Source organism: Canis aureus, chromosome 16, assembly GCF_053574225.1.
Source record: "Canis aureus isolate CA01 chromosome 16, VMU_Caureus_v.1.0, whole genome shotgun sequence".
In the NCBI taxonomy this organism is placed as follows: Eukaryota; Metazoa; Chordata; class Mammalia; order Carnivora; family Canidae; genus Canis; species Canis aureus.
The window spans coordinates 12,739,607-12,766,914 of NC_135626.1; the positions used below are offsets into that span (position 1 = coordinate 12,739,607).

The window sequence follows — 27,308 nt, forward strand, 5'->3', positions numbered from 1 at the left end:
CCCAGGGGAAGCCTCATTTAAATTTGAATAATTCAGCCTCCCTTTTATTTCTCGGGATCAAAACAACAAGGGGTGTGGGGTTGCATAGAAAATGGGAACCTCGGAGACCAGGAAGGGCGCCTTTCGGGAATAGTGACGCAGAAGCCCCGCCCCGGCCCAGGTCCCCGCGCGGCCCCTCCCCCACGTCGGGATTCGAATCGGGTCCGGGCGGCTCCGGGAGGCTGAAGACAACACAGTCCTTCAACTCACTCAGCAATTAGCACAAGAGATTCACAGTCTTATAGGTATTTTATAAAAATATAAATATGGGTACACTGTTGCCTTCACAACGCTGGATACAACGCCCTTTAAAATTGGGTTTATAACCAAGATTCAACAAATACACCTAAAACTTGGCTTAAAATATGTTAATATTTTATATTCTGTCATAAATGTTATGACATTTAATCGTGGCAAATCCATTTACTTTTTTTAAAAAAGTGTGCAACCAACTACCTAGAATAGAAGTCGCTAGAAAAGGCCTCACGCCACCCCAGCCCCCGAGGAGCCTCTGCAAAGCCAGCAGGGTCGGGGCACGGCCTCCCACGGGAGAGGGCAGAGGGAGGCCCGGGGCTCCCCAGTCGCGCTCCGAGGAGTATGTCCGCGTGTAAGGGGGGGAGGGAAGGGAGGAGTGGCGGGGGCGGGGAGGGGGCCTCGCACGGGAAAACCATCAGGCTGGGCGGTGTTTTCAGTGCAACCAAGAAATGACAGACTCAAGTTTTTTTAAGTTTTAGGACTAGGAAAATAAAAACGCATCTTCCCCCGACAACCACATTGACCACGCACAGTATTTTCCAAACAACAACAAAAATCAGTCGCACAAACTGCACCCACAATGTGCACACACAGGATAAATAGTTTGGAGCCGCAGAAGAGCGGAGCGTCCCCACGGTCGCGCGTCCGGGCCGGGGCGGCGGGCTTCGGCCGCGGGTCCTGCGGGCGGCGGGGCGCCCCGACCCCCGAGCCCCGCCGCCCGCCTTCCGCCTCCGGAGAAACGCATGGACCGAGGATCCGGTGTCTCGGGACTCCGAACTCGCTGGTGGCCAGACTCAGATTTCAAAGGGGCTGCAGCCCGAGCACCGCCCCTTCCCCCAGCCAGGCGGCGGCAGCGGCGGCCGTGGGCAGCCCTCGGCCCAGGTCCGGGCGGCCGCGCGGGAGCGGCGACCCCGGGGCCCCCCGTGGGCGCGGACGCGCGCGCCGGACTCGTGGTGGCCGCGGTGCGCACCGAGGTAGTTGGCGGGAAGGTACAGCAGGCGACACGCTCGAGGCCCACGTCCGGTCCCGGCGGGCATCACCGGCCGCCGCCCGCGTACTTGGCCTTGGTGATGAGATAGAGCACGATGTCCTGGTGGCCGCCAAACGCGGCGATGTGCAGCGCGCTCCAGCCGTCGCGGTTAGCCAGGCGGATGTCCGCGCCGAACTTGACCAGCAGCTTCACGAGCTCCAGGTTGCCGTCGATGACCGACTGGTGCAGCGCCGTCTGGCCCTCGGGCCCGAACGAGTTCACGTTGAACTCGCAGTTGGTCATGTTCTGCAGCAGTGACTGCAGCTCCTGCGTGTTGCCCTTGCGCACGGCCTCCTGGAAGATGCGCTGCGTCTGCGGCGCCGAGCAGGTGGACAGCTCAGCCTGGCTCATGCTGCCGCCGGACGCGGGCCGCGGGCCGTGCCGGGGCTCAGCGCGGGCGGCGGCGGCTGCGGCTGCGGCGCGGGCCCCTGGCTGTCTCGGGGCGCGCCGGGGCGCATGGAGGGCGCGGAGCCCCCGGGCCCCGCACGCCGCCCCTGGGCGTTCCGGGCGCTGGGGGCCGGGGGCCGCCGCCGCCGGGCCCCCGCCGCATCCAGCCGCGCCCGGGCGGGCGGGCGACCGGGGCGGGCACTGCGCTCGCGGGGGCCGGTGGGCCCGGCGGCGCCGCCGCGCGTTCCGGGTCCCTGCTCGCTGCGGCTCCCACGCAGACCCCACGCGCCTCCCCACGCGCAGCTGCACTCGCCCGCCCGCCGCGCCGGGGCGCCTTTTACCCCCTTTATATTTGCATAACAATAGGGCGCCCGTGACGCGCACGCCGGCGGCCCTACGATTGGGCGGCGCCCACGTGGGGGCGGGGCTGGGCGGGGCGTGCCCCGGCGGCCGCGCGCTTCGCCGCAGGGGGCGCTGGTCGCCGGCTCCGGGCCAGGTGGCGGTGCTGGGCTGGGGGGGCGTCCTGGATCCTTGCGCCCCGGGCTCCCCGCATCTCCGCCGTCGTCCCGCCTACTCTTCCTGTGGCCACCCGGGGAACCCCAAGCTGCCCGCTCGCGCAGACCCCGGCACGATCCCGGCCGAGCGCGGCCTCCCCAGGGTGGGGGCTCGGGAACATTTCAGATCCGGGGGGCTGGGGTCCCCAGCTCTCCGGGTGCGCGGCGACGAGACTGGCCAGGCCTGGGCCCCGGGACCCCGGGTCCACGCGCGGGGCCAACAACAGCTCGGTCTTGTGACCTCAGCCATGCAGTCCTTCCCGCACGGGGGTGGGGGGGAAGGCTTCTTAGGCGGCCTGGGTGACCCCGCCTTGACTCCACAAACCCTGAGGCCCTGCCCTGATGAAGGAGCAGGTTCTCCACCTGAGGAGGCTGGGGGGGCTGCCCCTCTACATCCCACCCCGGCTCAGACGCTCCTCCAGAGGGGGCAGGTCAGTCAGTGGGACCTCAGGGTCTGTTTCCCTCTGCTGGGCCACCTCCAGCTGCAGGAGTAGGCAAGGCCTGGCCGGATGAGCAGCCCCAGGTAAGCCACCAAGGGCTGCTTGGAAGGGAAACACAGAAATGACTCATTTTCAAACTGTAAACCCATATTTTATTGATGCTCTAATACTGCCACCAAATTTCCTCATTAGGGTTTTACAGTTTATAGCTGGGCTGTGGTGTCTGGAAATTGGGCAGGAATGAGTCTCGGAGCAGCAGGCCTTGGGCAGCAGGAGGAGACCAGTTTCCAGTCCCAGGAGGCAGTTGCGAGCCTTATCTGGGGAGCCCACCCGCTTGGTCTTGTCTGGGGGGGCCCATGAGTGTCTGCACACATGCAGTGGTACCCCCATCTTGCTCTGTGCCCTAGAAGAGTCACAGCCAAACCACAGGAAAAACTGGGCAAGGCCAACCCAGGACTGGCTGCCTCTAGTCTGCCAAGCTGAGACATGACCGTAGCTGACCCTCCAGGGCCCTCCTGGCAGCCAGAGCTCCCGGAGTCCTACTCGCTGGTCTCCCTGAGGCCAGTGGTCCAGCTGGTGGTCCAGCAGTTCTGCAAGGCCTGGCTTCCCCCCGCAGAAGTGCCCCACAGAGCCCTACGCTAGGGCCAGCTGTGGGTGTGACCTGGGAGGGGGCTGCTATCAGGACACTCCTCTTACCAGGAAGTGTCCCTGGGTCCAGTAAGAGGGCCTGGGAACAGGTGCCGCTGGACTGTGGACACCTTGAAGCTGGGGCCCCCAACCACCCCAGCACCAGGGAAGAGGGCCAGGCCCTGTCCACCGGGGCCCACAGAAACCTCTGGACAGTGACCGTCGGAGTGGTAAGCATGTGACCCTCTGCAGGGCTGGGACGCTAGGCAGCACATGCCACCCTGCTGTCTGCTTCTCCCTGGAACAGGGTTGGGCATGGGGGCAGCATGCTGGGAACGTGCACCAGCTCTGGCCATGCCCAAGGCGGTCCCCCGAGGGTGGCTCGTTCAAAGCCAGGCCCCGGCCCAGGTGGGCTCAGGTCACCTGACCTGAAGAAGGGCATCTCAGAGACCCTGTTGGGCCCAGGCAGAGCCTGGGAGCAAAGTCCCAGGAATACCCGCGCCAGCGTCAGGGAGGGCAAACAAAGGGGCCCTGTGAGCTGCGTGTGGGAATGCGCGGCTGCCACTGCAAGCCATTAAATCGGTGGTTTGGGTGTCCCCAGCTGGGGCGGCGTGGCCACAGTGGCCATGAGTCTGGCCTGAGGCTCACACGCGCAGGGCTCGGGGTGAGAGTCAGACAGGTGCAGCTGGGCCCGCCATTGTGGAGTTCAGGTGAGGGTCACACTGTCCCTAGGGGCTGATGGGATTCCGTGGCAGGGCAGTCAATGCATTCTGAGCAGCTCTGGCCCACTCCCTAGGGGCTGCCCCATCCTAGGACAGGAGGGGAAGAAGGGCTTGCAGGGCACTGCCTCCTAAATGTTTGCCCAAGGGATGTTCCGAGAAAGGAGGACATTTGTTCCAAATGCCCTGGAGGGAGGGGGAGAAGCCTGCCATTGGCCAGGCCCTGCCTGGGCGCCGAGCGACCCCCTTGGGCATCTGCAGCTTTTCTCAGTGCTGTCTTCACTTCCACAAACAGGCAGGCGCTTCCCTGGCTCTGGGGGAGAAAGCCCTGACCCCGGGTATGTGGGGGTCGCCTGAACCCGGGCTCCATAGGCAGGCCGGTCCTCTGCATCTGCTCCCAGGATGTGGTGCAGGGGTGCCGCCCGCAGGGCCTTGGGGGAGGAGCCGGAGCAGTGGGTGCCGGCAGCTCGTTGGCAGAGCCTGGCGGCGGGGGAGGGCCGCAGGGGAGGCCGCGGCCGGAGCTGGGCCAGGGCCTGCGGCCCCCTTAAGCACTAGGCGGGGGAGGGAGGGCGCGCGGGCGGACGGGCGGGGGCGGGGCTTCCAGCTAATTCATTAAAATGTGTCGGGGAGCGTGGGAAAGAGGAGAGTGTTTCTTCCCAGCAGCCCAGACACCTGGTAGAAGGGCCGAGAGGATAGAGATCAAATAACAAACACTCAGCCCTCGGCCAGAGCGGAGGAAGGACGCCCAGGGCAGGAACTGGGGCAGACAATCCCTGCGCAGCTCTGGCCTGCCCCACCGGCTGCTCGGGGCAGCGCCTGGCACCAGGGCCCCAGCCCACCCTGCCAGCACGGTGCCTGACCCCTGGCCTGGGGTGGGGCCTTAAGAGGCTGCTGGCCTGACCCCGGATGGTCAGGACCAGGGTGGCCGCGGAGCCAGGCTGGGTGGCAGAGGGCTGGGGAGGTGGGAAGGCAGGTGGGATGGTACAGGCGAGGCCGTGAGGGGCACCCGGGGCAGGGGTACTGGGCAAGAAGGACACTTGGTCTCCCCGTGCTGCCCCTGCTCTGGCCTTTTTCTGTTGAGGACCAGCTGCCCTTGACACCAGGGCCTCAGGGCAGAGTCTCCAGGAAGCAGGGGGGTGGGCAGCGGGGGCCAGCACCCCCGGGGGTTTCCTCCTGGCCCCCTGGGGAGGAGCAAGCTTGGGCTGCCTCCTAGGACAGGATTCGGTGCTGCTCTGGCTCTAGGAAGCAGCACCCAGACCACAGAGGGTGCCTGGCTCTGGTGGGGCCTGGCCAACCCACTCACCTCAACAGCCCAGCAGTGACCAGAAGGCCAGCGTGCACACTTGGCCCAGACACAATGCCCACTCAGCCTGGCCCTGTCCCCGGGGCCTCCTGGCCTCTCCATCTGAGCAGGGGCACCAGCTGCAGCCAGCCCAGGCATGCCCCGGAGCCCAGTGGGCACTTCCGGGGAAGCAGAGGACAGGGAAGATGGTGGGACGTCTGTGCGGCCTGCGGGAGGAGCCCTTGCATGCACACCCTGTGGCCTGACCCTGGCCTGGGGCATGGCCAGAGCCCACCTGGTACCTGGGCCCACAGGTGCACCCACTCGGGGCACAGACGGCGGCCCTGCTCTAGCCCCCAGCCCCAGCGGCCCCCGAGGTTTCCGCCTGGGCTCCTCAGCCAAATCTGAGCTGGTTTCCGCTCAAGGCAGGAAGGACAGGAAAGGGATGTGGAGGGGGGGAGCACACATTCCTGGGGGGTGAGCCAGGAGGAGGCAGCGAGGGCAAGATGCAGTCTGGCTCCTCTCCCCACCCACCTGGCAGTGAGGCCTGCAGGGCCCTGGGGTGCCAGCACCTCAGTTTCCCTCCGGTGGGTGGAAAAGCAGCTGCTTCCTGAAGCTGAGGAGGGGGCTCTTGTGTGCAGGGGCCCCTTGGGGCTTCAGCTGCTGCCCTCTTGCAGGAGAGGAGGCCACCCAGCCTTGAGCCGGGGGAGGCCTGTGGGGTCAAGCTCCGGCCAGCGGGGGGCCAGGGTCGCAGACTCAGAGGCGCTGCCTTCCCTCCAGGCCCCGGCCTTCCAGTACACATGGATGTCTTCCACAAGGGGGGCTGCCCTGCCTCAGGCACCAGGTGGGGCTGGGGCTTAACCCCAGGAAGCCCCCCCACATCTGGCCTGAAGAGCCTGCCTAGCAGGATCCCTGGGACTGGAGGGGGAGCTGGAGGGTCCTGAGGCTGGCCTGGCTGGGACCTGCTTGGGGGAAGGGAAGGCAGGGGAGGCCTGGGGAGGCCAACAGAATGGGCTAGTGGGGTGGGGAGTGCGTCTGCTATCACAGCAAAGGGAGTGGGCCACCGGCGCAGGGGGCCTGTGTGTCCCCCACCTCCTGCAGCTTGCAGAGTCCTGGGGACGGGGAGCCACTTGGGTCCCACACCTGGGCCTTTATGCAGTGCCCTCTACCAGGCATGTCCTTCCCACCTTCCTCAGGGTGTGAGCATCCTGACTATGGGCAGACCGTGTCCCCCCGAGCTGTGCTCTGTGCGGGGGGTCCTGCTGGCAATCTGGAGCACTCTGGGGTGGGCACTGGGTCCGTGTAGGTCAGGGTGTCCTGCCTCGGCCCACCCCAGGGGACCAGGCCAGTGGGGTTGGGGCGCTGTGCTGGGGGGCCGCTGGCTGGGCCAGGGGGCTTGGGCTGCCTCTGGGAGCCGGCGGCACTGTTCAGGACTTCGCTGAAGTGCGAGGTGACTCGGCCCAGGTGGGAGCCCTCCCAGAAGACCTTGCCGCAGCCCGAGCAGCAGTAGAAGTGCCTCAAGTCTGGCCGCCACAGCACGCCCTCCGGGACCCTCGCCAGTTGCAGCCGGGTGCCGTTGGCCAGGGTGGCAGGCGCGTGGCTTTGCAGGTCGGCCGCCTCCAGCCAGCGGCAAGACAGGTGAGAGGTGTAGCCCCCTCTGGGGGCCTCGTCGGGGGCGTCGCCTGCAGGTGTCGGGGCCACTTTGAGCTCTCAGCCTTGGGCGTGTGTGCCACCTCATCCTCTGCCTCATCTTACAGACCCCTGGCTCTCCCCACTGGGGCTGCACACCACCCCTCACTGAGCACACAGACCGTCTTGGGCTGGGTATGGGTGTCAGGAGCCCCACGTGACCTCACCTGCATCCTGTAAGTCCTCACTCGGGTCAGCCTTGTCACCTGTGAATCAATCCAGGACGTCGGGGACAGTCCCCAGAACAGGGCCTGCATGCCTCTGGGCCCACAGGGCACCTCCAAGTGCCCAGCTTCTCCACCACCCTTAGCAGAAAGGGCGAAGGGCAGGGGGCTGAGGAGCCATGGTGCCAGCCTGGGCCCCTCCCATGGGAACTCACACCTTGGAATGTTCTTGGGGCTCAAAGGTCCTTGGGAAACAAGTTCTGGGCGTGAGATTGGCTGATTAGGGCACTTGGGGGCCTGGGAACAGCGGGTGGGGGCGGGAGCATCCCTCTGTGGTGATGAGCAGATAAGCCACTGCCCTGCCTAGGAGTGCAGCTCCCAATAGCCCGCACTGTGGCAGCCGGGGCCCCGGGGCCCACTGGCCCTCAGGGAGGTGGCCAGGCCACGGCATAGGGCTGAGGGCAGCCGCAGCAGAGGAGCAGTGGCATGGGTGAGGGCAGTGTCCTCCGGGTTCTGGTGACCTTCATACTGTGCTCAGCAAACATTCCTGCACAGGCAGCTCCAGGCAGACCACAGCCGGGGCCTGACTGGATGAGCCCCCCACCCAAGCCCCACTGCCTCTGGGGAGCCCAGCGTGGCCACAACCTCCACCTGGCCTTCCTCTCTGGCCGGTCTGCCCTCAGCCTCTACCTGAGGCCCCCAGGATACCAGGTGGCCTACAGGATGCCTGTCCACCACTCCAGCATAGGTGTGGGCCTCTGGGTGGGGTGCCAGAGGCCCTGAGGGGACGGAAGCCCTGGGTGCCCACGGAGGGCACAGCCTGCGGAGGACATGGTCCATGAGGGCACTGCGCATGCTCTACTCCCCTCCTGGGCCCCAAACACATCAAGGCCACACTGTGAAGAGCCAACAGCCCTGGGGGTTGGACACAGGTCATGGGGATAGCATACCTGCTGAGTGGGTGGCCCCTGCTCTGGCCCCAGACCCTGGAGAGGCACCCAGGCCTCAGGCTGGCCCCCAGGGAGTGTCCCTGTGCATCCTACCCTGCCCCTAACTGAGCCTGGGAGCGGCAGGGCACACCCCTGCCCTGGGCAACAACTGCAAAGTCTCCGGGGGCTCTGTACCCTCTTCTTTCCAGCTTTACAAGAATGGAAACTGAGGCTGGGCCCCTAGTTGGGGGGACATCTGGGTTTTGCCCTCCTTCCTGTCTGTCCAGGGCTCGTCTGCCTTCAGATTGCTTTGCAGGTGCCCTCAGTGCACAGGTGTGCAAGCACCTGCATGTGCACCCCAGCGTGTGCATGGGAACGATGGCACGTGTGCCTGCCCTGCTGGGGAGACGTGGATGACAGCACCCTGAGGGGCTGTGTGTCTGGGCCTCATGCCCCTGGGCCTGTGGCCTCTGCAGGTGCTGAGCTCCGCCCATCCGCCAGCTGGCGCTCTAGCCCTAGGAGCATCCAGGGGTTGGGCCCCTGCCCCATCCCCAGACCCCACAGAGCCTATGGCCAACCCCGTGGGGCGCACACACCTGTGCTGTGGGCATCTTCCTGGGGGCTGCCGAGCCGCACCAGCTGCCTCATCATGTCCTTGGAGACCTTCAGGTACCGGTCACAGTTACAGGCCTGAGGACAGAGGGGATCCTGAGGCCAGGTGGGAACCCTTCCACGTGCCCACTTGCTGCCTCATGCTCTTTACAGTGCTGGGTCTGGCCAGAGACACACGACATATCCCTTCCTCTCCCTGCAAGACAGGGCACACCACCTCCTGGGAGCCCTCCTTGACTGGACTGGATCCTTACAGCCCCTGGGCAGCCTCTTCTGGCTCCTGAGACCCTGTGGGACTCTGCCATCATCTCCCCAACCCCAGAGTCTTGAGGGCAAAGCCAGGCCCTGGGCTGGGCTGTGGTGGGGGACACAGGGCCCAGCATCAAAGGCTCAGGTAAGCAGCCCCTCAGCTGCCCCTCTGCTGGTCTGGGGGGACCCAGGCCATCTCAGTGTCCGTGTTTCTCAATGGCCATGTTGGTGAGCGATCGAGACGGAAGTCACTTTTGCTCCTGTTTGGGGTCCTGGCCAGGGATATGCTGTGGGAAGCCTGGCCAGGGATATGCTGTGGGGAGCTCCGTACAGCCCTGCTGACCTGGCGACAACCCTGGTGGAGTCAGGGGCTCCTGGGCACAGCCTGCCACCTGCCAGGGTGAGGGGCCCCAGGACCCCCAGGGGGAGGTGGGGAAGGAGTCGGTGCCTGGAGACCTGGCTCCCAGGCAGGTAGGCGTGGGGTGCCGCAGAGACGTGCACTCTGGTCAGGGCCTTCTGGACAATGAGCTGGAGCTGGGCCGGGGGCTCCCAGGCCCTGGGAGGGGGGCCCTGACCTGCACACATGTGATGGCTCTTGGCCCCCTCCTGGAGGACATGGCCTCTGGGGAGGGCAGGCGGCAGCCATGGGTCCCTGGAGCCCCAGGTGCCCATGTCAGAGGCGGTGCCCTCCCTGCCCCCACACGCCCTTTTCCCACGGGCCTTTCGACACTGAGCTTGCTTTACCTGTGGCCTCGTGGCTCCACATCCAGCACGAGGAGCCAGGGCCTGGGAGTGCTGGGTGGGTGGGGTCGCCTCTGTGGGTGTGGGCGGGCAGCCTAGGTGGGGCCCGGGAGGGCCGAGCCTGGGCAGGACCCTTCCTGCTGCCTCTGGGGGGCCTCTTATCCTCCCCTCGGCTGCCCCTGCCACCCGGACCCTGGGCCTGCCTGTGGCGCAGGGGGTGCACTGCGGGGCCTGGCCCCCAGCACACGGATCCAGGGACCCTCTTGGGGCAGGGGTGCAGACGGAGTGCTGGCCGCAGGTCTGACCTGTGGTCACTCCAGGCCCGGTTGGGGAAGGATGGAGAGCAAGAGGGCAGTAGAGTCTCTGGCAGCCAGGGCTGTCCCCCACGGAGGTCCACGTTCTCCCTGGCCAGGCTCCCTGAGGGGTCAGAGCCAGTAGGTGTAGACAGAGCCCAGGCAGTGGGGTGGGAGCCTGTCGCGGGCCCAGGCCTGGGGTGCACACCTGGGCGGGGTGGCCAGCTCATGCTGAGTCACTTTGAGCAGACAAACGGCCGGTGCCATCCGCGAGGACCTGGCCCCACCCTCGGGAACCACCAGAGCAGGTTTTCCCACGGCTTCTGCCCACTGTCAGGGCCCTTGCTGTCACCCCGTAGGGCCCTGGGAGCCCTGCCCTACCCCCACCTCCAGCTGGAAAAGCCGGTTCTGTGCGCTCACCCCTTCTCTGCCCTGCATTCCGAATCTGCAGGAAAGCCTCTCCTCCATCTCGGTCGTCCCCCACCACTCCCCCACCCCCCCACCCCCCACCCCCCATCCCCGGGCCCAGCAACTCTCCTCTGACCACCTGCTGTGGGCAGGCGTGGCCACCCTCACCAAGGCTGAGGGGCTGCTCTTCGGGGCTCACAGCCTAGCCTGGGCTGCGTCGCGGGCCCCGTGCCAGTCCAGCAGAGGCCCCCTCCTGACACCCACTCATTCTGAGGGTATCGCACCAGGGTCCTCACATGGACCCCCAGGGGAAGCTGTGTGAGCAGGTACTACCTAAGTCATGCCCATTCTTCCCTGTGGGATGGCCAAACCCTAGCTTGGGATGCCAGGGGGTCCAGGCAGATGGCAGTGGGGGTCCTGGGGAGGCCCAGACAAGGGCTGGGTGGTCCAGTCCCGTGGGTCCAGCCTGGTCTCCACCCCCAGAGCCCGGCTGGGTGGGAGGGGGCAGGAGGGGCCAGGAAGGCTTCTGGTGTCCCCATGTCAGGGGGCCACTTGCCTGCCTGGTTCCACAGCTCCTGCAGCTGCTCAGGGCCAACACCCGCCAGCCGTCCCTACTTGGGACCCTCTGGCTCCCTGGGGGCTTCCCAGGATGAGCCCATGAGTGGGACGTTGTCCCCTGGGGACTGATGGTGGCCTATAAACATTGCTGGGCCCTGAGCCTCAGCAAGTCGGGGGCTGAGGGTGAGAGGAGGGTGGGATGTGAGCCTCACCTGGGGCTCACCAGGCATGGGGCCTGGCAGAGACCCCGTGTTCCCAAGGGGGCGGGGCAGCAAGAAGGATGTGGGGTGGCTCCCTGCCCCCACTGCAGACTTGCCCCCAATTCCCTGCCCAGTGGGCACCTGGCACAGTGGGGTGCGAGGGCCCCCCCTCCCAGCTGGGAACTGGGCCCAGGCCACGAGAGTGCCCTGCTGTTGGGGCTACTACTCAGCCTGGGGGCCGAACAACTGGCGGACAACAGCAACCTTACTCCTGCTGGATGGCAAATGTGTCCGGCCCTGAGCCCCTACCCCGGGAGGCTGCATTCTGGGATTTTCTGACTCCACAGGCAGGGCGGATGGGAGCTTCGGCTCAGAAACTGTGACATGCTCTAGAGTAACAGGCCATTTCTTGCTCCTTTAGAGCAAATTGGGAGAACGAGAGAAAAGCATAGAAAAGAAGAAACTAAACCTGCCCTCATCCCACCACCTGGTGGGAAAAGCTAGCATGGCAAGGAGAAGAGTTTCCATTTCCGGCACCTTCCCAGGGCACACCTCTCCTGGGGCCAGCATCTCCAAGGCTCACGTCAGGGGACGGGGGCCCTGGAGGGGCTGCAGGACACAGGGGTATGGCTCCCGCAGTGTTTTCTGCCCATTTGGTCCCTGCCGAGAGCTACCTCCCCTTACCGTCCACACTTGTGTCCCAGGCTTTCCTGGGCTGGCTCATGCACCGTGACCCACCCCCGCAGAGCCACCCCAACAAATGGTGCCGGGTGCAGGGCCGGAGGGCTGGGATGAAAGACTCCTGGCCGCGGGGTGTTAGCCTGACACCTCGGCCTGAAGCCCCCTGGGTGTACTCCACACCGTGCGCTCCCACACCCTGCAGGCAATGCCTTGTGAGGCCCTGAGCCATCTGCCCCCCAAGGAGATGTGGTTCCGGGGCAGAGCACGGCTGCGGAGCTGCGGCCTTCTCCCTGACCCGCACGCCGGCCAGCTTTGCCAAGGAAGACCCTGCAGGCTCGTGGCTGCAGTGGGTCTGGCTGACAGCTGAGGTTCGCAGGGCATCTGTGGGGAGTCATCCCCACCCTGCTGGGGGGAGTGCGGCAGGGGGTGCTGTACTGGCCTGTGTGGGAAGGTTTCCAGACCCAACAACGACGGGCGCCTGGGTGGCTCAGCTAAGCACTTGCCTTGGGCTTAGGTCCTGGGATCGAGCCCCACGTGGGGTTCCCTGCTTAGGGTTGGGAGAATGTGCGTCTCCCTCTCCTTCTGCCCCTAACCCCCACCCCTGCTTGTGCATACTAGTCTGCTCCTGTGTGCTCTTGCATGCTCCAATAAATAAAATCTTAAAAAATGCCAACAAACCCAACAATAATGCTCTTCTGACTGTGAAGCAGCCTCTTGGCCCTCCAACCAGTGACCTCCACCGCTGAGGTCTGTGACCTGGGACGGCAGCCCTGCAGGGGCCTCGCTCCAATGTCTGCCCTGCCCCCACGTCCAGGAAGGGCAGTTCCCAGGGGCCCAGCCCCTCCCTGAACTGGCTGCTGCCCATCCCCTCCGTGGGGCCAGGACAACATCTCCACAGACTGGGCATAGGCCTGGCAGAGTCAGCATTGCACGGGGTCCCTAGGGGGCAGGGGCCCAGGTGCTGGGGCACGTAGTGGGTCCGCATCCCCATGAAGCCTGGATGTGCCCACGTGTGTGAGAGCTGGTACGCTGCAGGTGTGTTTCTCCTCAGCACCCGGCATCAGAGGAGCTGAGTGTGTGTCCGTGTGTGAGCAGTATCAGAGGTGTGAACGGGAGTGCATGTGGCTGGGTATTCTAAGGTGTGGACACAGGACCTGTGTTACAGGGTGTATCCAGGTGAGTGGATGGGATGTCACATGTTCACCCGAGCCCAGTTCACCTTCTGCTGCATGGACCGGAGAGCTGCCTGGACTTCCTGGGGACCTGCCTCAGATCTGGGAGTGGAGGCCCTAGCCAGAGAGCTGTCCTTGTGCCTGCAGGCAAGGAGGGCTGGCCACCAGCATGGAGGGCCCCACCAGCCCTGGCCGGGCTGAACACCCTACGGCCTCCCTGGATGTCCCTCAACCTGCTGGTCTCTGTGATGGCAGACATAGTGCCCAGACATAGCACACATGACAACCAGCCCCTGGTCAGGTGCATATGGGGGGGGGGGGGGTCACAGCCCCTCCCCCAGGCCCCTCTGGGGTTGTAGGCCTGAGCCCCAGGAAGTGGTCACAAACAGGACAGGCAGGTGGGCTTTCTACTTGGTGTCCACTCCTCTACCTTGGGCACCTTAGCTTCTGAAAGCTCCTCATCCAAGTGCACCAGCCAATAGCCAGGGTCAGCTTGGGACCTGGACCCAGGGGGACAGCAGGGTCAACAATCCAGCCCAGGCCATCTGGGGCTGGTAGATGAGGCCCAGCTCCCTTGGGCAGGCCAGGCCTAACCTGCAGGGAGGCAGGCCACCTGATACGAGCAACGGCGGGTGGGGGGGGGCGCAGGTGGCCAAGCCATCCTGCCTGGCTTCCACCCCCTGACAGGGGACAGTCCTGCCCCCCCCAAGTCAGGGCCCGGGAGAGCTGGGCCCTCCATGGGAATGTCAGGTACAGGCGGAAACAGTCTCCAGGTGAGGGCTAGGCATTATTTTCTGCATTCACACTGGGGTAGGGTCTCCATCTGCATTTGACAAGTCAGGGCGTTAGGGCCCTGGGCTTCCCGGCTGCGCGAGGGCGGAGACCTGGGAGACCCCAGTGAGGGGTCAGTACTGCGGTGGCAGCAGCCGGCGGTGGCGGCCAGGTCTGCCCCTGAGGTGCGGGCCACCACCTGGCCTGGCTCGGTCGAGCAGCATGGAGGGGGGGTGCCCCTCTCCGGGACCGCGGCCTGCAGGCCGGCCCAGCGGGAACCCCGCCGCGCGCCGCCCACCCCGCCCGGGCACCCCGGCCGTTCCCAGACGGGGGAGGGGCGGCGGGCCGTGAGAACCAGCCAGCGGCCGGGCCGCGTGGGAAAGCGGGGGGAGGGGCGGCGGGGGCGGGGCGCGCCTGGGAACGGCCCCGCCTGCCGGCTTTGAAAGGGCCACTCAGGGCTCGGCCCCGGATTCAAAAGCCAACGGCTGCACCGCCTTCCCGCGCGCCAGGACGGGAGGGGGCTGGGGGCCTCCCACCTGGGGCCCGGGGGGGCGGGGTGTGGAGCTACGGAAGCTGGGGGCTGGGGGGCCGGCGCGCCAGCCCAGCTTTCTGGCCTCCTCAGGCTGCCTGGGTCTGTAGCTGCCCCGCGGTCTCCCCACTCAGCCGCCCTGCCCCACCGGGTCCCCAGCCAGGGGCACCGGGCCCCAAAGTGCTCCTCCAAAGGGTGATGACAGTCCGAGATGGGGCTGGGGGCCCGGAGGCCTTCCTGGAGGAAGTGACGGCCACCCTGGGGTGCAGACCAGGTGGAGGGGGTGGGAGCTCTGGCAAGGGGGGGATGGGGGGCAGAGTACAGGGCAGGGGTCCCCTGCCCTTCCTCCTGCCTCCTCCCTGGGCCACTGAGTCAGGCCAGGAGAGGCGGCCCTTCCCACCCCCACCTGTGCCTTGAAATGGGTTTTCCAAGATGGGAGGTGTGAGGGGGAGGCTCTGACTCCCGCTCTGACTCCTACCCCCCTTCTCAGAACCCTCCATTTGCCACCCCCACACCACCTCCAGGGAGGGGTTCAAGGTCTGTCTCCCTCTGTGGGGTGCTTCAGAGGGTCGGGGGTCATACCCCTCTGCCCAGGGCAGGGCCCCACGTTCTGATCTCTATGCTCAATGCTTGGCTCCCCTCAGAGCCCCTGGGGCACTCCCCTGGGGCATTTGCTTGTCCTGACAGTACTCCAGGTGCTGCAGCCCCACCTCAGGAAATGTGGGAGAGCGAGGGAAGGAGACATACCCCAGCCCCAGGGTGCCCTGCAGCACCAGCTGATCATCTGCTGGTCCCTGCCGCATTGGGACATGGACAGAGCCATCCCCGTCTTGCAGACCCTGCTTTGTCTGGGGGTCCCAAGGACCCTCCCCAGACCCAGTCCATGGCTGCCCATGGCTGCCTCTACATACAGCCCCAAGGGGCTGGCTAACTCTTGCCTTACACCCTGAGGCCAGCCAGTTGGGCCTGTGTCACCTCCCATGTCCAGGGTCGCATGGACAGTGGGTCTGCAGAAGTCAGACCTGCTGTCTCACCCAGGCCCCACAGCCACCCACCTAGGGGCCCACTGCCCCCTGGCTCCTGGGCCCCACTTCTGCTTTGCGGCTCCGACTGCCCCTGCCCCCTGTCAGATGCCCGTCAGGCCCCTGGGCATCGGTCAGTCCCCTGCAAGGGCCACCGGGTCCCTGAGAAAGCAGCTGTGGGCAGTGTAGGAACACAAGGCGGGGCTGCTGCCAAGAACACTATTTATGGACGCTGAAATTTGAATTTCGTATGATTTAGCTGCGGGCTGTGGTGCGTTGACATCAGGGTGTGTGTCTCAACCTGCCACTAACCCCAGCCCTGGCCGTGGGGGGCCGAGGCGGGCGCAGGGTCCCTGAGCCGAGGGCGTGTGCTGCTCTGGTGCCCCAGCCCCAGAGGCACCCCACCCCCCCACCCCGCCAACATCCAGAACCCTGGGCCGAAGAAGGCCCATCATTGGGGCTCTGTCCTCCCTGCTTCCCACACATCGGTACAGGTTGCTGGGTGGCAGGTTTAAGAGCCGGCCTTCCCCATGTCCAGCTGGTGGCTCTGGATGGCTCCATGGCCCCGGGCTTCGGGAAGTGGTACCATGCCAGCAGCCGGCAGAGGCACGGAGCAGAGGTACAAGGGCCTCGGGCCCCAGAGACACGGCCATACCCCCAGACCTTGTGTCTGTGGTGCCAGGCGTTGTCTTACTGTCCGAGGGGTCAAGGACAGCCGCCCCAGACGATGACACCGAGAGCCCACATGACCAGTGTGGCCTGGCCCGGCCTCTTCCACATCTGGCTGTCAGCTGGCCAGTATGGATGACACTCTGGCCCAGGTGGTCCTGCCTGGGGGGCCAGCGCTTGCTTGGGGACCTCCCTGCCTGCTATCCTTCCCTCAAACCCAGTGGCCTGTCCTTAGCCTGCAGCAGCTTCCCAGGCCCAGGGCACACCGCCTGACTTGGGGCCATGGTTGTGACTGTCCAGGCCGCTAACACTGTGCTTGCTGAGTGTCCGTACACCTGTGGACATCTACTCCCCAATCATGGACGGACCCCTGTGCATGTGCACTGGTGCTCTGTCCCCTCACACGGCCGTCAGGGCAGCAGGAAGCGCCTTGTTGGCTGGTGCTCATCCCACTGTGGGTGCCTCCGTGCCCTCTGAATTTCAACTTTAAGTGTGTCAAACCCTCCAGAATGGACATGTGAATACTCTGCCATCAACATTCAGGGGGTAGTCAGAGGAGCCCTGTCCAGAGGGGACCCCAGATCGCTGACGTGGAGGCCCATCAGAAGCACATGATCACTGACCACTGGATCCCGAGGCACCACAGACACGAGGGGAGGCAGTGCCCAGCATGAGCTGCACTGGGGACTCACATGCTGACCTCCCCAGGCACTGGCCCAGAGAAGCCTGGGCAGGTCTCAAGGCCTCAGGCATAGGATGGGGCTTCAGACCTCCTCTCAGCCCAGGGAGGAGTGGGCCGGGGGCAGCGGGCCTGCTGTGGACATGCATAGGTCCATTTGTGGGGCCCTGGGAGGGTGAAGGTCTCTGGGAAGCGGGCAGTTCCAGCTGACTGCCGGGCCGGGCAGCCCTGCATCAGTGTCAAGGAGGCAGGTGTGACTATCACCTGGCCCGGGAGTGCCAGGATCCCTCCTGAAGTGGCTGGGGTCAAGTCAGGGGCACTGGAGGCCGGGGTGCTGCCAGGCTAGTGGGGTCCTTGTCCTCAAGCCCCAGGGGCCCTCTGCTGGGAACAGAAGCCGGGCTCTGGCTGAAACCCAGGGCGGGCTTCCTGGGAGGGAGGAGGGCAGGGGGTGGCCCCACAGGCTGCATGGAGAACCTGGGGGTGGCCCACCCTGCTGTCAGCCATTGCCCTGGCTCGAGTCCCGGGTCTGGGGGCGCCGGCCTCCATTGCTGCCAAAACCTTGAGGCCTCAGGACAGCATCCTAACCCGCCAGCTACTCCCACCGGCCTCCTCCTGCAGCCTCAGACCGCAGGCCGGAGTCTGCCAGCGCAGGGAGGCGGCCACCCCTCCTGTGGCCTTTGTGCCTGCGTGACCCTGGGGGCGCCGAGTGTGGGAACAGGGCTGGGGGCCATGGAGCACAAAAGCTGGGGAGGGGCGGGGTCAGCGGCCACTGCCTCTCTTCCTATGGGTCCCTGGTCTGCAGTTGGTGCCCTGGTCAGCCCTGGGTTCTAGGCGTGGGTGCTGGGAGTGGCTACCCCGGGAGTCTCGCTCACCTCCCCAGGCCCTGGGAGCCCCCTGCTGGCATCCCTCCCCTGTAGAGGTCAGCCTGGGCTGGTGTCCACCTCTGTCCCAGGGCCCTTGCCCAGCCCCGTGGCCTCCTGCAGCCCAAGGACCAGCACCCCCACCCTCACTGCAGGCTTCTCTGTGGCCCCACACCTCCTCCCTCTGGGGGATCCTGCAGCCAGTGCTGCCTGAGACCCCAAGGCAGAGTCACTGTCCCACAGAGGCCTCCCTCCTGGGTGCCCACTTCCGGGGCCCGCATCACTGACTCCCAGGACGCTCCCCCACTTGTACACGGGGGCCACAGCCTGCTCCCCACCACAGCAGAAGGGGACCAGAGGGACAGTAAAAATAGACATTATGCCTAGCCATGTCAGGGGTTCGTGCTTGTGCTTTTTTTTTTTTTAACTGAAATTTCTTTGATAAAATATTTTCCCATGGTGGACGGCACTGGGAATATCCTTTCAGCGGATGTTCCTGATGGACAATCCCAGGCCCAGGTCGCCAGTTTCAGGGATCATGATTCTGCCCACCATGTGAGACCCCCTAGCCCTTACCCACCAAATCCCCGAAGAGGGCCCGGGGGCCACCGGCCTCCACCCCAGGGTCTGGCCCTCGTGTGATGCTCTGTCCTCACATGCAGATGCTCCAGAAAGCAGACCCTGGTGCCTGGGGCACAGGCCACATGGCGTCAGGTGCAGGGCACTCGGGTGAGCTGTGGCCACGGACCTCTGGCCAGGCACCTGGCCCACCCTTCTCCCTTTTCCCCCTCTTCCTGCCTTGGACCCCAATGCACCAGTCTGGGGAGCAGCCAGGCTCACTCTGGGAATGCTCTATGTGTCCAGTGGGCTTTCCCTCTGGGAATGGCACTAAAATAGCATGAGGCAGGGAAGGAAAATGGAAAGTCGGCCTGGCAGTGGGAGGTCTCCAGGGAGACAGCCAGCTCCCGCCCGGGCCAGGGGCAGTGGAGGCTCTGAGCCACCAGCCGGGGAGTTCACGCCCCCCAGGGCCAAACCTAGGTCAGTCCTGACAATGACACTCTCTGCTGATCACCGGGCAGCACCTCTTGAGGTCCAGAGGGGCCGTGAGCCAGCAGTCACAGGGAGCTCGTGGAGCCGGCCCAGTCACCATGTTGTGCTGCCCCCGCCCCGGCTACCACCCTGGAGTGTCCAGTGTGTGCTGCTGTCCACCCTGCCCGGCCCTGAGGACGGCACCTCCCCCTGGCACCAGGCTGGGCATAGGGGGGCTGGTGTTCAGGACGAGGTGCTCAGCCGTTCCTGGCTGTTGCTCAGGCTTGAGTTCCTGGGGTTCAGGGGGACACTGTAGCTGGCGGGCTCCAAGAGCACACAGTGGGAATGTGGCTGGAGGCCCACCTGACCTGGTGCTCACGTGCAGTAACCGGGGATTTAGCCTGAGAACCTCGGTGGGGACTTGGCCTGAGGCCTCAGCACTAGTGTTCACTGCCGCATGATAAGCTCAGCCCTCCTACCCCCTCCCCTGGTGAGCACGCTGGTCCAATGCAGGAATCCTGTCCCCTGGCACCGGCCCCGTAACGCTGGTTTTTCAGGCTCCTCAGGCTCCTTCATGGACCCTCCTGAACAGCTACCAGCCACCCAGCGAGGGTCCCGCCCTGGGGCACACCCAGGACACATTTTTTTGGAGCTGAGCTCAGTGGAGGAGTGGAGGCTGGAGGGCTCCCGGGGCCCTGTGTTGACAAAGGCCCATCAGGGGCCAATACACAGCCTCATCCCTGTGTTCCCACCTGCTGCCCATGCTGTGGCCAACCCTGGCCAACAGCCATATACACAAGTCCCTGCTGGGTCCCCACCCCACCCACTCCAGCTCTGGGCGTCCTCTGGTCCTAGGGTGGCCGCTCTCTGCAGCCACGTGGTCCCAAATTGAGGGCCCTACCTCTGCCCTCAGCAGCTGGCCTTGTGCTGAATGCGTATGTCCTGCCAATACGGGCACTGCGGGCAGAGCCCCCAGATGAGCAGTGGGTTGGGGGCCAAGGCGTCCCCTTGCCCATGTTCCTGTCCTCTGTGTCCCTCCCCAGTCTGGAGGGCCTGGTGCACGAATCAGACCCCACGGAGCTCATATCCACTGGCCAGGGGCAAAGCCTAAAACCCGGGAACCCAACCACATCCTTAAATTATATTCTGCATCTTCTCTTGCTTATATCAAGTGCAAGCCACCTGTCACCCTGCAGGGCCAGCAGTGGCTCCCAGGTCTCCCACCTCTCTACCCAAGGGTCTCTCTCTACCCCTCCTACTGAAATCAGAATAGATACCAGCAGCCCCAGAGCACCCCCACCGGCCCCCACGGGCTGTCTTCTTTCCTGGGGAGGCAGAGTGGCCACCTCTCCGGCCTGGGCACTGGCCGGACCCCCTTTCAGGGCGGGTGCCGCTCTGCCTCCCAGCATTTCAGCTGGCTTTATGCGGCACCCTCCAGGTGATCTCAAACGGCCTGCATCCTGCCACCTGGCAGGGCAGGGGGACCTTGGGCCCGTGGGCTGCAACTGCTGGGCCAGGACGGACGGAGCACACACAGGATGGACGGGGCAGGGAGGCCGTGGACGTTCTTCCCTCGCGGGCCTGAAGGAGGTCAGGCTGCTCCCCTGCACGAGGCTTCCCGGGGCGCCAGTGGGGGGTTTCCTCCCAGCTACCCAACTTCCTGTTTTCTCAAGAAAACTTAGCAGCAGAGGCTCTGAAAAGCTCATTAAAATGCCTCCCAGGCATCCCGGATGTCCTGGGGTCTTTACAACACTTGTCACTGGAGCACAAAGGGAGGCAGAAGAGCTCACTGGAGGCAAAGGCCCCTCCCCGCCACCCTGTCAGCGCTGGGGGGGTTTGCACAGATGGGTACCTGAGGCCCCGCCCTGGGCCCCAGGATCTGGATGAAGCCTTCTCAGCCCTCTGGCCCTCTCTCTGGCTTGGCCCTCTTGCGCACCCGCCCAGCAGTAGCAGCGAATCTGCCTGGTCCCCCTGCCTGGCAGTACACCACCCCTCCTGGCACCGTGGAGGTGAAGCCAAGCTTCCACCAAACAGTTGGGCTTGAGGAGGTGCTCCCGGTGGAGCTTCAGCATGGCTCCAACCCCAAAATATCCCCAAATAGCCAGCACTCTGTACAAGGAACCCCGGGGGTGCTAGGATGGCCCTCTGCCCACTGCCCCCTGCAGAGGAGGCCCCACCGGAACCCAGCCCGCCCCAGCCTGCACCCCCCCAGCCACACAGGCTAGAGCTCAGACAGTGCCCCCAGGCGCCCCTCCCAGCCCAATCAGCAGACAGTACCCAGGCCCCAGACTCCTCTCAGACCTTCACCCTGGAATCAGCCCCCCTGACCTGGCCATTGCTTCACCCAGACCTTTCTCGATGTCAGGACAGACCCAGTGGCTATCTGTGGTATGGGCACTGCCCTCCGAAAATGCGCACCCCCCCCCCCCCAGCCAGATGCAGCTTCTGTGGGCTCCCTCTCCCTCCCCTAGAAGCCCTGTGGGAGGCCAGCCCTGGACTGAGGAGGAAATGGCCAGATGGAGCGGACGTCCCATGTGAGCTGCTCCCTGGCCTTGCCAGTCCCAGTACCCTGCCACCTCCTGGCCCCAGTGGGAGTGGGTGGAAGAGGAGGAAATGCCACAGAGAGGGCAGTGGCGGTGAATGCTTGCAAGAGCACGTGGCCTTTGCTGTCCCGCCATCAGCTAGGGACATGCCAGGTTTCACCTATCACAGAATGACTGGCTGACAGCCCTGGGGCTCACAGCCCGGCCCAAGGCAGGCCTGGGGCACACAAGGACCCACCTGGCAACGGCTGAAGATGTCTGCGTGGGTGACACACACGTTGAAATGCTTGAGCACGGCCTTCGCCTGCTGCCGGGCCTTGAGGGAACAGTCCACTGAGAGGCAGCGCCCAGCCCCGACCTGGGCCCGGAGCTACACAGAAGCATGGTTGCTGAGCTGCAGCCACAGAACCCAAAGCCTCTCCAGCACCCCCTTGCCAGCTCAGCCCCCACTCCCATCAGCCCCATGGTAAGACCCCAAGGAGGGGTGGTCTGAGGGCCAGGCTGAGGCTCCCTGGGAAAGATGAGGCTCAGGTGTGAGCTGTCTTTGGGGCCCTCACCTTGTGGTACGGCAGCCCAGATGTCAAGATGATTCTTCCCTCCTGCCTGGCAACCTGTGTAGGAGGCAGATGGGCAGGTGGGGCAGGTGAGGGGCACCCTAGCCCCCATCTTCCTTAGGCCCCTCCCTGTCTCCCAGAGCTGCCTCGGCCTGGGGCCCGAGCAGCCATCAGGATCCTGCAGCCCATCCTGGGCCACAGCTTTGTTCTATAGATTTGGTCTTAGAACCATACAAACATTTTACATAATTTCAAACAAAAATTTAATTTAAAAGCAACCTCTAAAAATCCAAAGAAGGTGAAACAAATGAACGGCACAGAAAGAAGCATTATGAGGGACGTGAAAGCACAGTAAATCGACCGCATATCTCCAGATACTACGCTACAGACCAAACATCAAGTCCTATAGTGATCCTACTGGTGGTGGTAACACTGGCATTGTACTTGGAAACGTTCGTGTGTGAACTGTGACAAAAACAGCTTATGCTTGGGTTGGGTTGGGTTCAGTGGAGAGAGGTGAGGTCTGAATTAAAGCTAAGGAAATTACCCCATGGCTTCAGTCCTCAATAGAAAGCTTCACTATGAATTTCTTATACGTATACATTGACAAGTATTTCATCACTCTGGCTACCACAAAAGCCCAGAAATAAGACCTAACCCTATAGCCGGGAGCAACCTGTGGCCACACTGGTTTCCAAATAGGTGGAAAGGGGACTGGCGCTTTTTTTGAGAAATAGCTGATTCCAGGGCTAAGGCAGAAAGTTGAATGAAGCAGGAATGTCTCAGTGTGTCAGAAAACAAAGAAATTATCAAAGTCCACAAGTGTCACAGCAAAAGGACTCACAGACTGGAGGGGTAAACCTACAAATGAAGCGACAGCGGTTGTGCACAGAAATGCCAAACAGGGCTGTATCTGGCACACTTCTAAACAATCATTAGTTATCTTTGAAGAATTCAAGAGGCCACTCAAAATTCTAAGAGCTAAAACTATAAAAATTTTAAAAGAAAACATGGCAGGGGAAATGTCATGGCCTTGGATCTGGCAGTGATTTCTTGGACATGGCACCTAAAGCACAGACAACAAAAATAAAAATAGAAAAATTGGGCTTCATGAGAATTAAAAACTCTTGCACATCAGAAGGCACCATCAAAACAGTAAGAAGACAGCCCACAGAGTGAGTGAGAATATTTGCAAATCCTGTGTCCGTTCAGGGATTAATACCCAGAATATAGGAAAAATTCCTACAACACAACAACAAAAAAGCAATTAAATATGGGTAAGGGAAAAAAAAAATATGGGTAAGGGGCTTAACTAGATGCTTCTCCAAAGAAGATGTACGGATGGCCAAGAAGTACATGAAAAGGTGCTCAACGTCACTAATCATTAGAGAAATGCAAATCAAAACCACAAGAGATGCAACTTCACACCTGTTAAGACAACTTTTTTTTTTTAAAGATTTTATTTATTTATTCATGAGAGATACGCAGAGAGAAGCAGAGACACAGGCAGAGGAAGAAGCAGGCTTCCTGTGGGGAGCCTGATGTGGGGACTCAATCCTGGGACCCCGGGAATCACACCCTGGGCCAAAGGCAGACGCTTAGCCACTGAGCCACCCAGGCATCTGAAGATGGCTTTTTTTTTTTTTTTTTTTTTTAAAGCAAAATAAGTGTTGGTAAGGATGTAGAGAAATTAAAGCCTTCATGCATTGCTAGGTGTAATAAAGTGCTATATTCACTGTGGAAAACAGTATGGCAGTTTCTCAAAAAGTTATATATATATATATCCATCCAGAACTGAAAGCAAAAATGTGAACAGATACCTGTACACAAGGAGCACAGTAGCATTATTCACACTAGCCAAAATGTGGAAAGAACCCAAGCGTTCCAAGTGTCTATTAACAGATGAATGAATGGGTAAACACATGAATTTATACAGCTTTAAAAAAGAAGGAGGGATCCCTGGGTGGCGCAGCGGTTTGGCGCCTGCCTTTGGCCCAGGGCGCGATTCTGGAGACCCGGGATCAAATCCCACATCAGGCTCCTGGTGCATGGAGCCTGCTTCTCCCTCTGCCTATGTCTCTGCCTCTCTCTCTCTCTCTCTCTCTCTGTGACTATCATAAATAAGTAAAAAATTAAAAAAAAATAAAATAAAATAAAAAAGAAGGAAATTCTGACACCTGCTACAGTGTGGATGAACTCTGAAGACATCGTGCTGAGTGCAATAATCTGGACACAAAAAGACAAATAGTATGTGATTCTACATATATAAGATATCCAGAGAAGTCAAATTCATAAAGACAAAGTAGAATGGTGCGTGCCAGGGGCTGGGGATGGGGGCTGGAGAATGATGGTTTAATGGGGATGAAGCCTTTGTTTGGGATGATGAAAAAGTTTTGGAACTAGATAGTGGTGATGGGTACACAACACTGTGATTGCCCTTTTCTAAAAACTTTTTTTAAAAGATTTTATTTATTTATTCATGAGAGACATAGAGAGAGAGGCAGAGACACAGGCAGAGGGAGAAGCAGGCTCCATGCAAGGGGCCTGATGTGGGACTCAATCCCGGGTCTCCAGAATCACGCCCTGAGCCAAAGGCAGATGCACAACCACTGAGCCACCCAGGCGTCCCTGTGATTGCTCTTAATGTTACTAAATTGTATACTTATAGTTAAAATGATCAATGCTTTGTGTATTTTATTATAAAAAATAAGAAAAAAGCAATAAAGCAAGTGGTTATTTTGTTTTGTTTTTTTTTTAAATTTATTTTATTTATTTATGATAGGCACACAGTGAGAGAGAGAGGCAGAGACATAGGCAGAGGGAGAAGCAGGCTCCATGCACCAGGAGCCCAATGTGAGATTCAATCCCGGGTCTCCAGGATCACGCCCTGGGCCAAAGGCAGGCGCCAAACCACTGCGCCACCCAGGGATCCCCCAAGTGGTTATTTTGTAGTGAAAACAAATACACATCTATGTGATGAATAAAATAAAATAAATGAACAACTGAAGTAAACGTGAGGAAAGAACCAAATGAGTGGACAGTCAAGAGAAAATACAGACTATCCACACGGAAATGACAAAGGACTGATGGGAAACGTCTCAAAGCAATGACAGACACTAAAAAACAATGTATTATTTTCAAATTTTTGTCAAACTACAATTATCAACCCAGTAACATTCATTTTTACAAGAGAGAAGGCATAGAGATTTTTCAGGGAAAAATAGCCCCCAATGAAAGGATGTAGCAGGGATCCTTGGGTGGCTCACAGGTTTAGCACCACCTTCAGCCCAGGGCGTGATCCTGGGGACCTAGGATCGAGTCCCACATCGGGTTCCCTGCATGGAGCCTGCTTCTCCCTCTGCCTGTGTCTCTGCCTCTCTGTTTCTCTCTGTGTCTCTCATTAATAAATAAATAAAATCTTAAAAAAAAAAAAGAAAGGATGTAGCAATAGACGTTCTTTTAGCAAGAAAGAACTTACTTTTTCTTGGAGCAAGCTCTGTGCATATGCACATCCACACATCATAAACTCTTAAAACCATCAAATACATAAAACAAATGTGATAATGTCTAATTTGCAGAATTCAGAAAAATCACACTGTGTCAAAATACTAATAGTTGGGAAAGGAGTAAGAAAGTTGACTTGTGGGGATCCCTGAGTGGCTCAGCAGTTTAGCGTCTGCCTTTGGCCCAGGGTGCGATCCTGGAGTCCTGGGATCAAGTCCCACATCAGGCTCCCGGTATGGAACCTGCTTCTCCCTCTGCCTGTGTCTCTGCCTCTCTTTCTCTCTATGTCTATCATGAATAAATAAATAAATAAAATCTTAAAGAAAAAAGAAAGTTGACTTGTTCTAAGATCCTCGTATTTAACTTCAGACAATGTTAACTCAAATATAAATGTTAAAATTTCTAGGGTAATTTCTAAAAGAATGGAAGCAGAATTTTTAACTTTCAAGTTAATAGAAAAATAGAACAAAGATAAAAAAAAAGCTACAAGAATGTTAATAAAGGGGAAAAAATAACAGAAAAAGTGGGATCAACAGAAAGCACAAGTCAAAATAGGACAGCTGAACCCAAAGTATATCAGCAGTTACATTAAGTGTAAACAGACTAAACTCATGATCTGAAAAGCAAAGATTGTCAAACTAGACTTTTTTTTACATTCAGCTAGAAATAATTTATAAGAAATATATAATATATAAGGGTAAAAGAAGGTTGAAAGTAAAAAGGTGAGGAATGATATATAAATACTAAGTAGAGAATGCTGGAGAAATGATGTCAATATTAGTTAAAATAGACTTTATGGCAAAAAGCATTATCAGAGCCAAAGAGGCTTACCTCATAATTGTAAAAGATTTCACTCAACAGGAAGAAATAAGAATTTTCAAAATATATGCATATGCACCAAATAACACAATTTCAAAACATATAAAGCGGGATCCCTGGGTGGCGCAGCGGTTTGGCGCCTGCCTTTGGCCCAGGGCGCGAGCCTGAAGGCCCGGGATCGAATCCCACGTCGGGCTCCCGGTGCATGGAGCCTGCTTCTCCCTCTGCCTGTGTCTCTGCCTTTCTCTCTCTCTCTCTCTCTCTCTGTGACTATCATAAAATTAAAAAAACAAAAACAAAAACAAAACATATAAAGCAAATTCTGACACTAATATAAGAAGAATTTGATGAACTCACCATCCTAGGGGACTACAGTTCGGAGAATTAAGCAAAAAAAAAACCACAAACAAACAAACAAACAAACAAACAAGATAAAGATTATTTGAGCAGCACATTAATTAAGCTTGATCTACTGAGTGTGTGTGCATGTGTGTGAGAGATGGAAATAAGCATAATTGGAGGAGAATATGTATCCTTTTATAATCCTCATGGAATATTTAAAAAGGGGGGTCATCTACTTGGCCACAAAGCAAGTCTTCAGAGATCTCTAAATTGGCAGATTATAGACTATGCTGCTTGACTACTATACAGTTAGGTTAGAAATCCATTTTAAAAAGGCAGCTAAAAAGCTCCAAGACTTTAAGCTTTCTGAAATTGAAAAACAGCCTTCTAAGGAACTCTTAAATCAAATAAGTAATTACAATGGGCACTCAAAAGTTATTAGACCTATAAAATAGTAAAAGTACTACATACCAAAACTGATGGAATGCAGTGAAAAATAGCACTTCAAGGAAAAATTTATGGTCTTCAATGTTTACATCATAAAATTTAAAAGGCTAAAAATTAAGGAGCTAAGCACTCTGCTTGGAAATAACCCCAAAAAAAGCAAAAGGAAGGAAATGATAAAGATAAGAGTAGAAATTAATGAGATAGAAAACAAAAATGCAATAGGATCAACAAACCAAATGCTCCCAATTTGAAAGGACTTATTAAATTGACAAATCTCTGCAAGATCAAGAGAAAAGATGGAGCACAAGTATGCACCAGTGAGAGTGGAGTGTGAACAGAGCCACACACCGGGCAGGACTCACAGAGAGAGAATACCAATAGCCGCATGTATCTGGAATGGTGGGCAGGATGGACACATTCCAGAGAAAGACAGAAATTACCAAAAGTGGCTCAAGAAGATGCAGACAGCTAAATGATCCTATAATCATTAGATGGAAGAGAATCAGCCCAA

The 27,308-nt window shown here is 59.9% G+C and overlaps 2 protein-coding genes across 20 annotated transcripts in view; both read right to left on the bottom strand.

Annotated features, from left to right (window-relative positions):
• Positions 1-269: 269 nt before the first annotated feature.
• NRARP (NOTCH regulated ankyrin repeat protein) lies at positions 270-1,757 on the bottom strand. Its single transcript, XM_077851561.1, has one exon. It carries the CDS (start codon positions 1,673-1,675, stop codon positions 1,331-1,333), a length of 345 nt encoding a protein of 114 aa, XP_077707687.1. The 5' UTR covers positions 1,676-1,757; the 3' UTR covers positions 270-1,330.
• A 1,077-nt stretch (positions 1,758-2,834) lies between these two features.
• The window catches only part of EXD3 (exonuclease 3'-5' domain containing 3), an 80,886-nt gene continuing 56,412 nt past the window's right edge, over positions 2,835-27,308 (bottom strand). For all 19 annotated transcript variants that reach the window (XM_077851579.1, XM_077851574.1, XM_077851578.1 and 16 more), the window contains 5 exons: positions 21,689-21,742; positions 21,370-21,501; positions 8,712-8,805; positions 7,190-7,228; positions 2,835-7,015 (listed from right to left, as the gene is read on the bottom strand). In XM_077851579.1, coding sequence (XP_077707705.1) covers positions 6,546-7,015; positions 7,190-7,228; positions 8,712-8,805; positions 21,370-21,501; positions 21,689-21,742 — 789 coding nt within the window. In that variant the 3' untranslated portion in view covers positions 2,835-6,545. The remainder of the gene's footprint in view (positions 7,016-7,189; positions 7,229-8,711; positions 8,806-21,369; positions 21,502-21,688; positions 21,743-27,308) is intronic.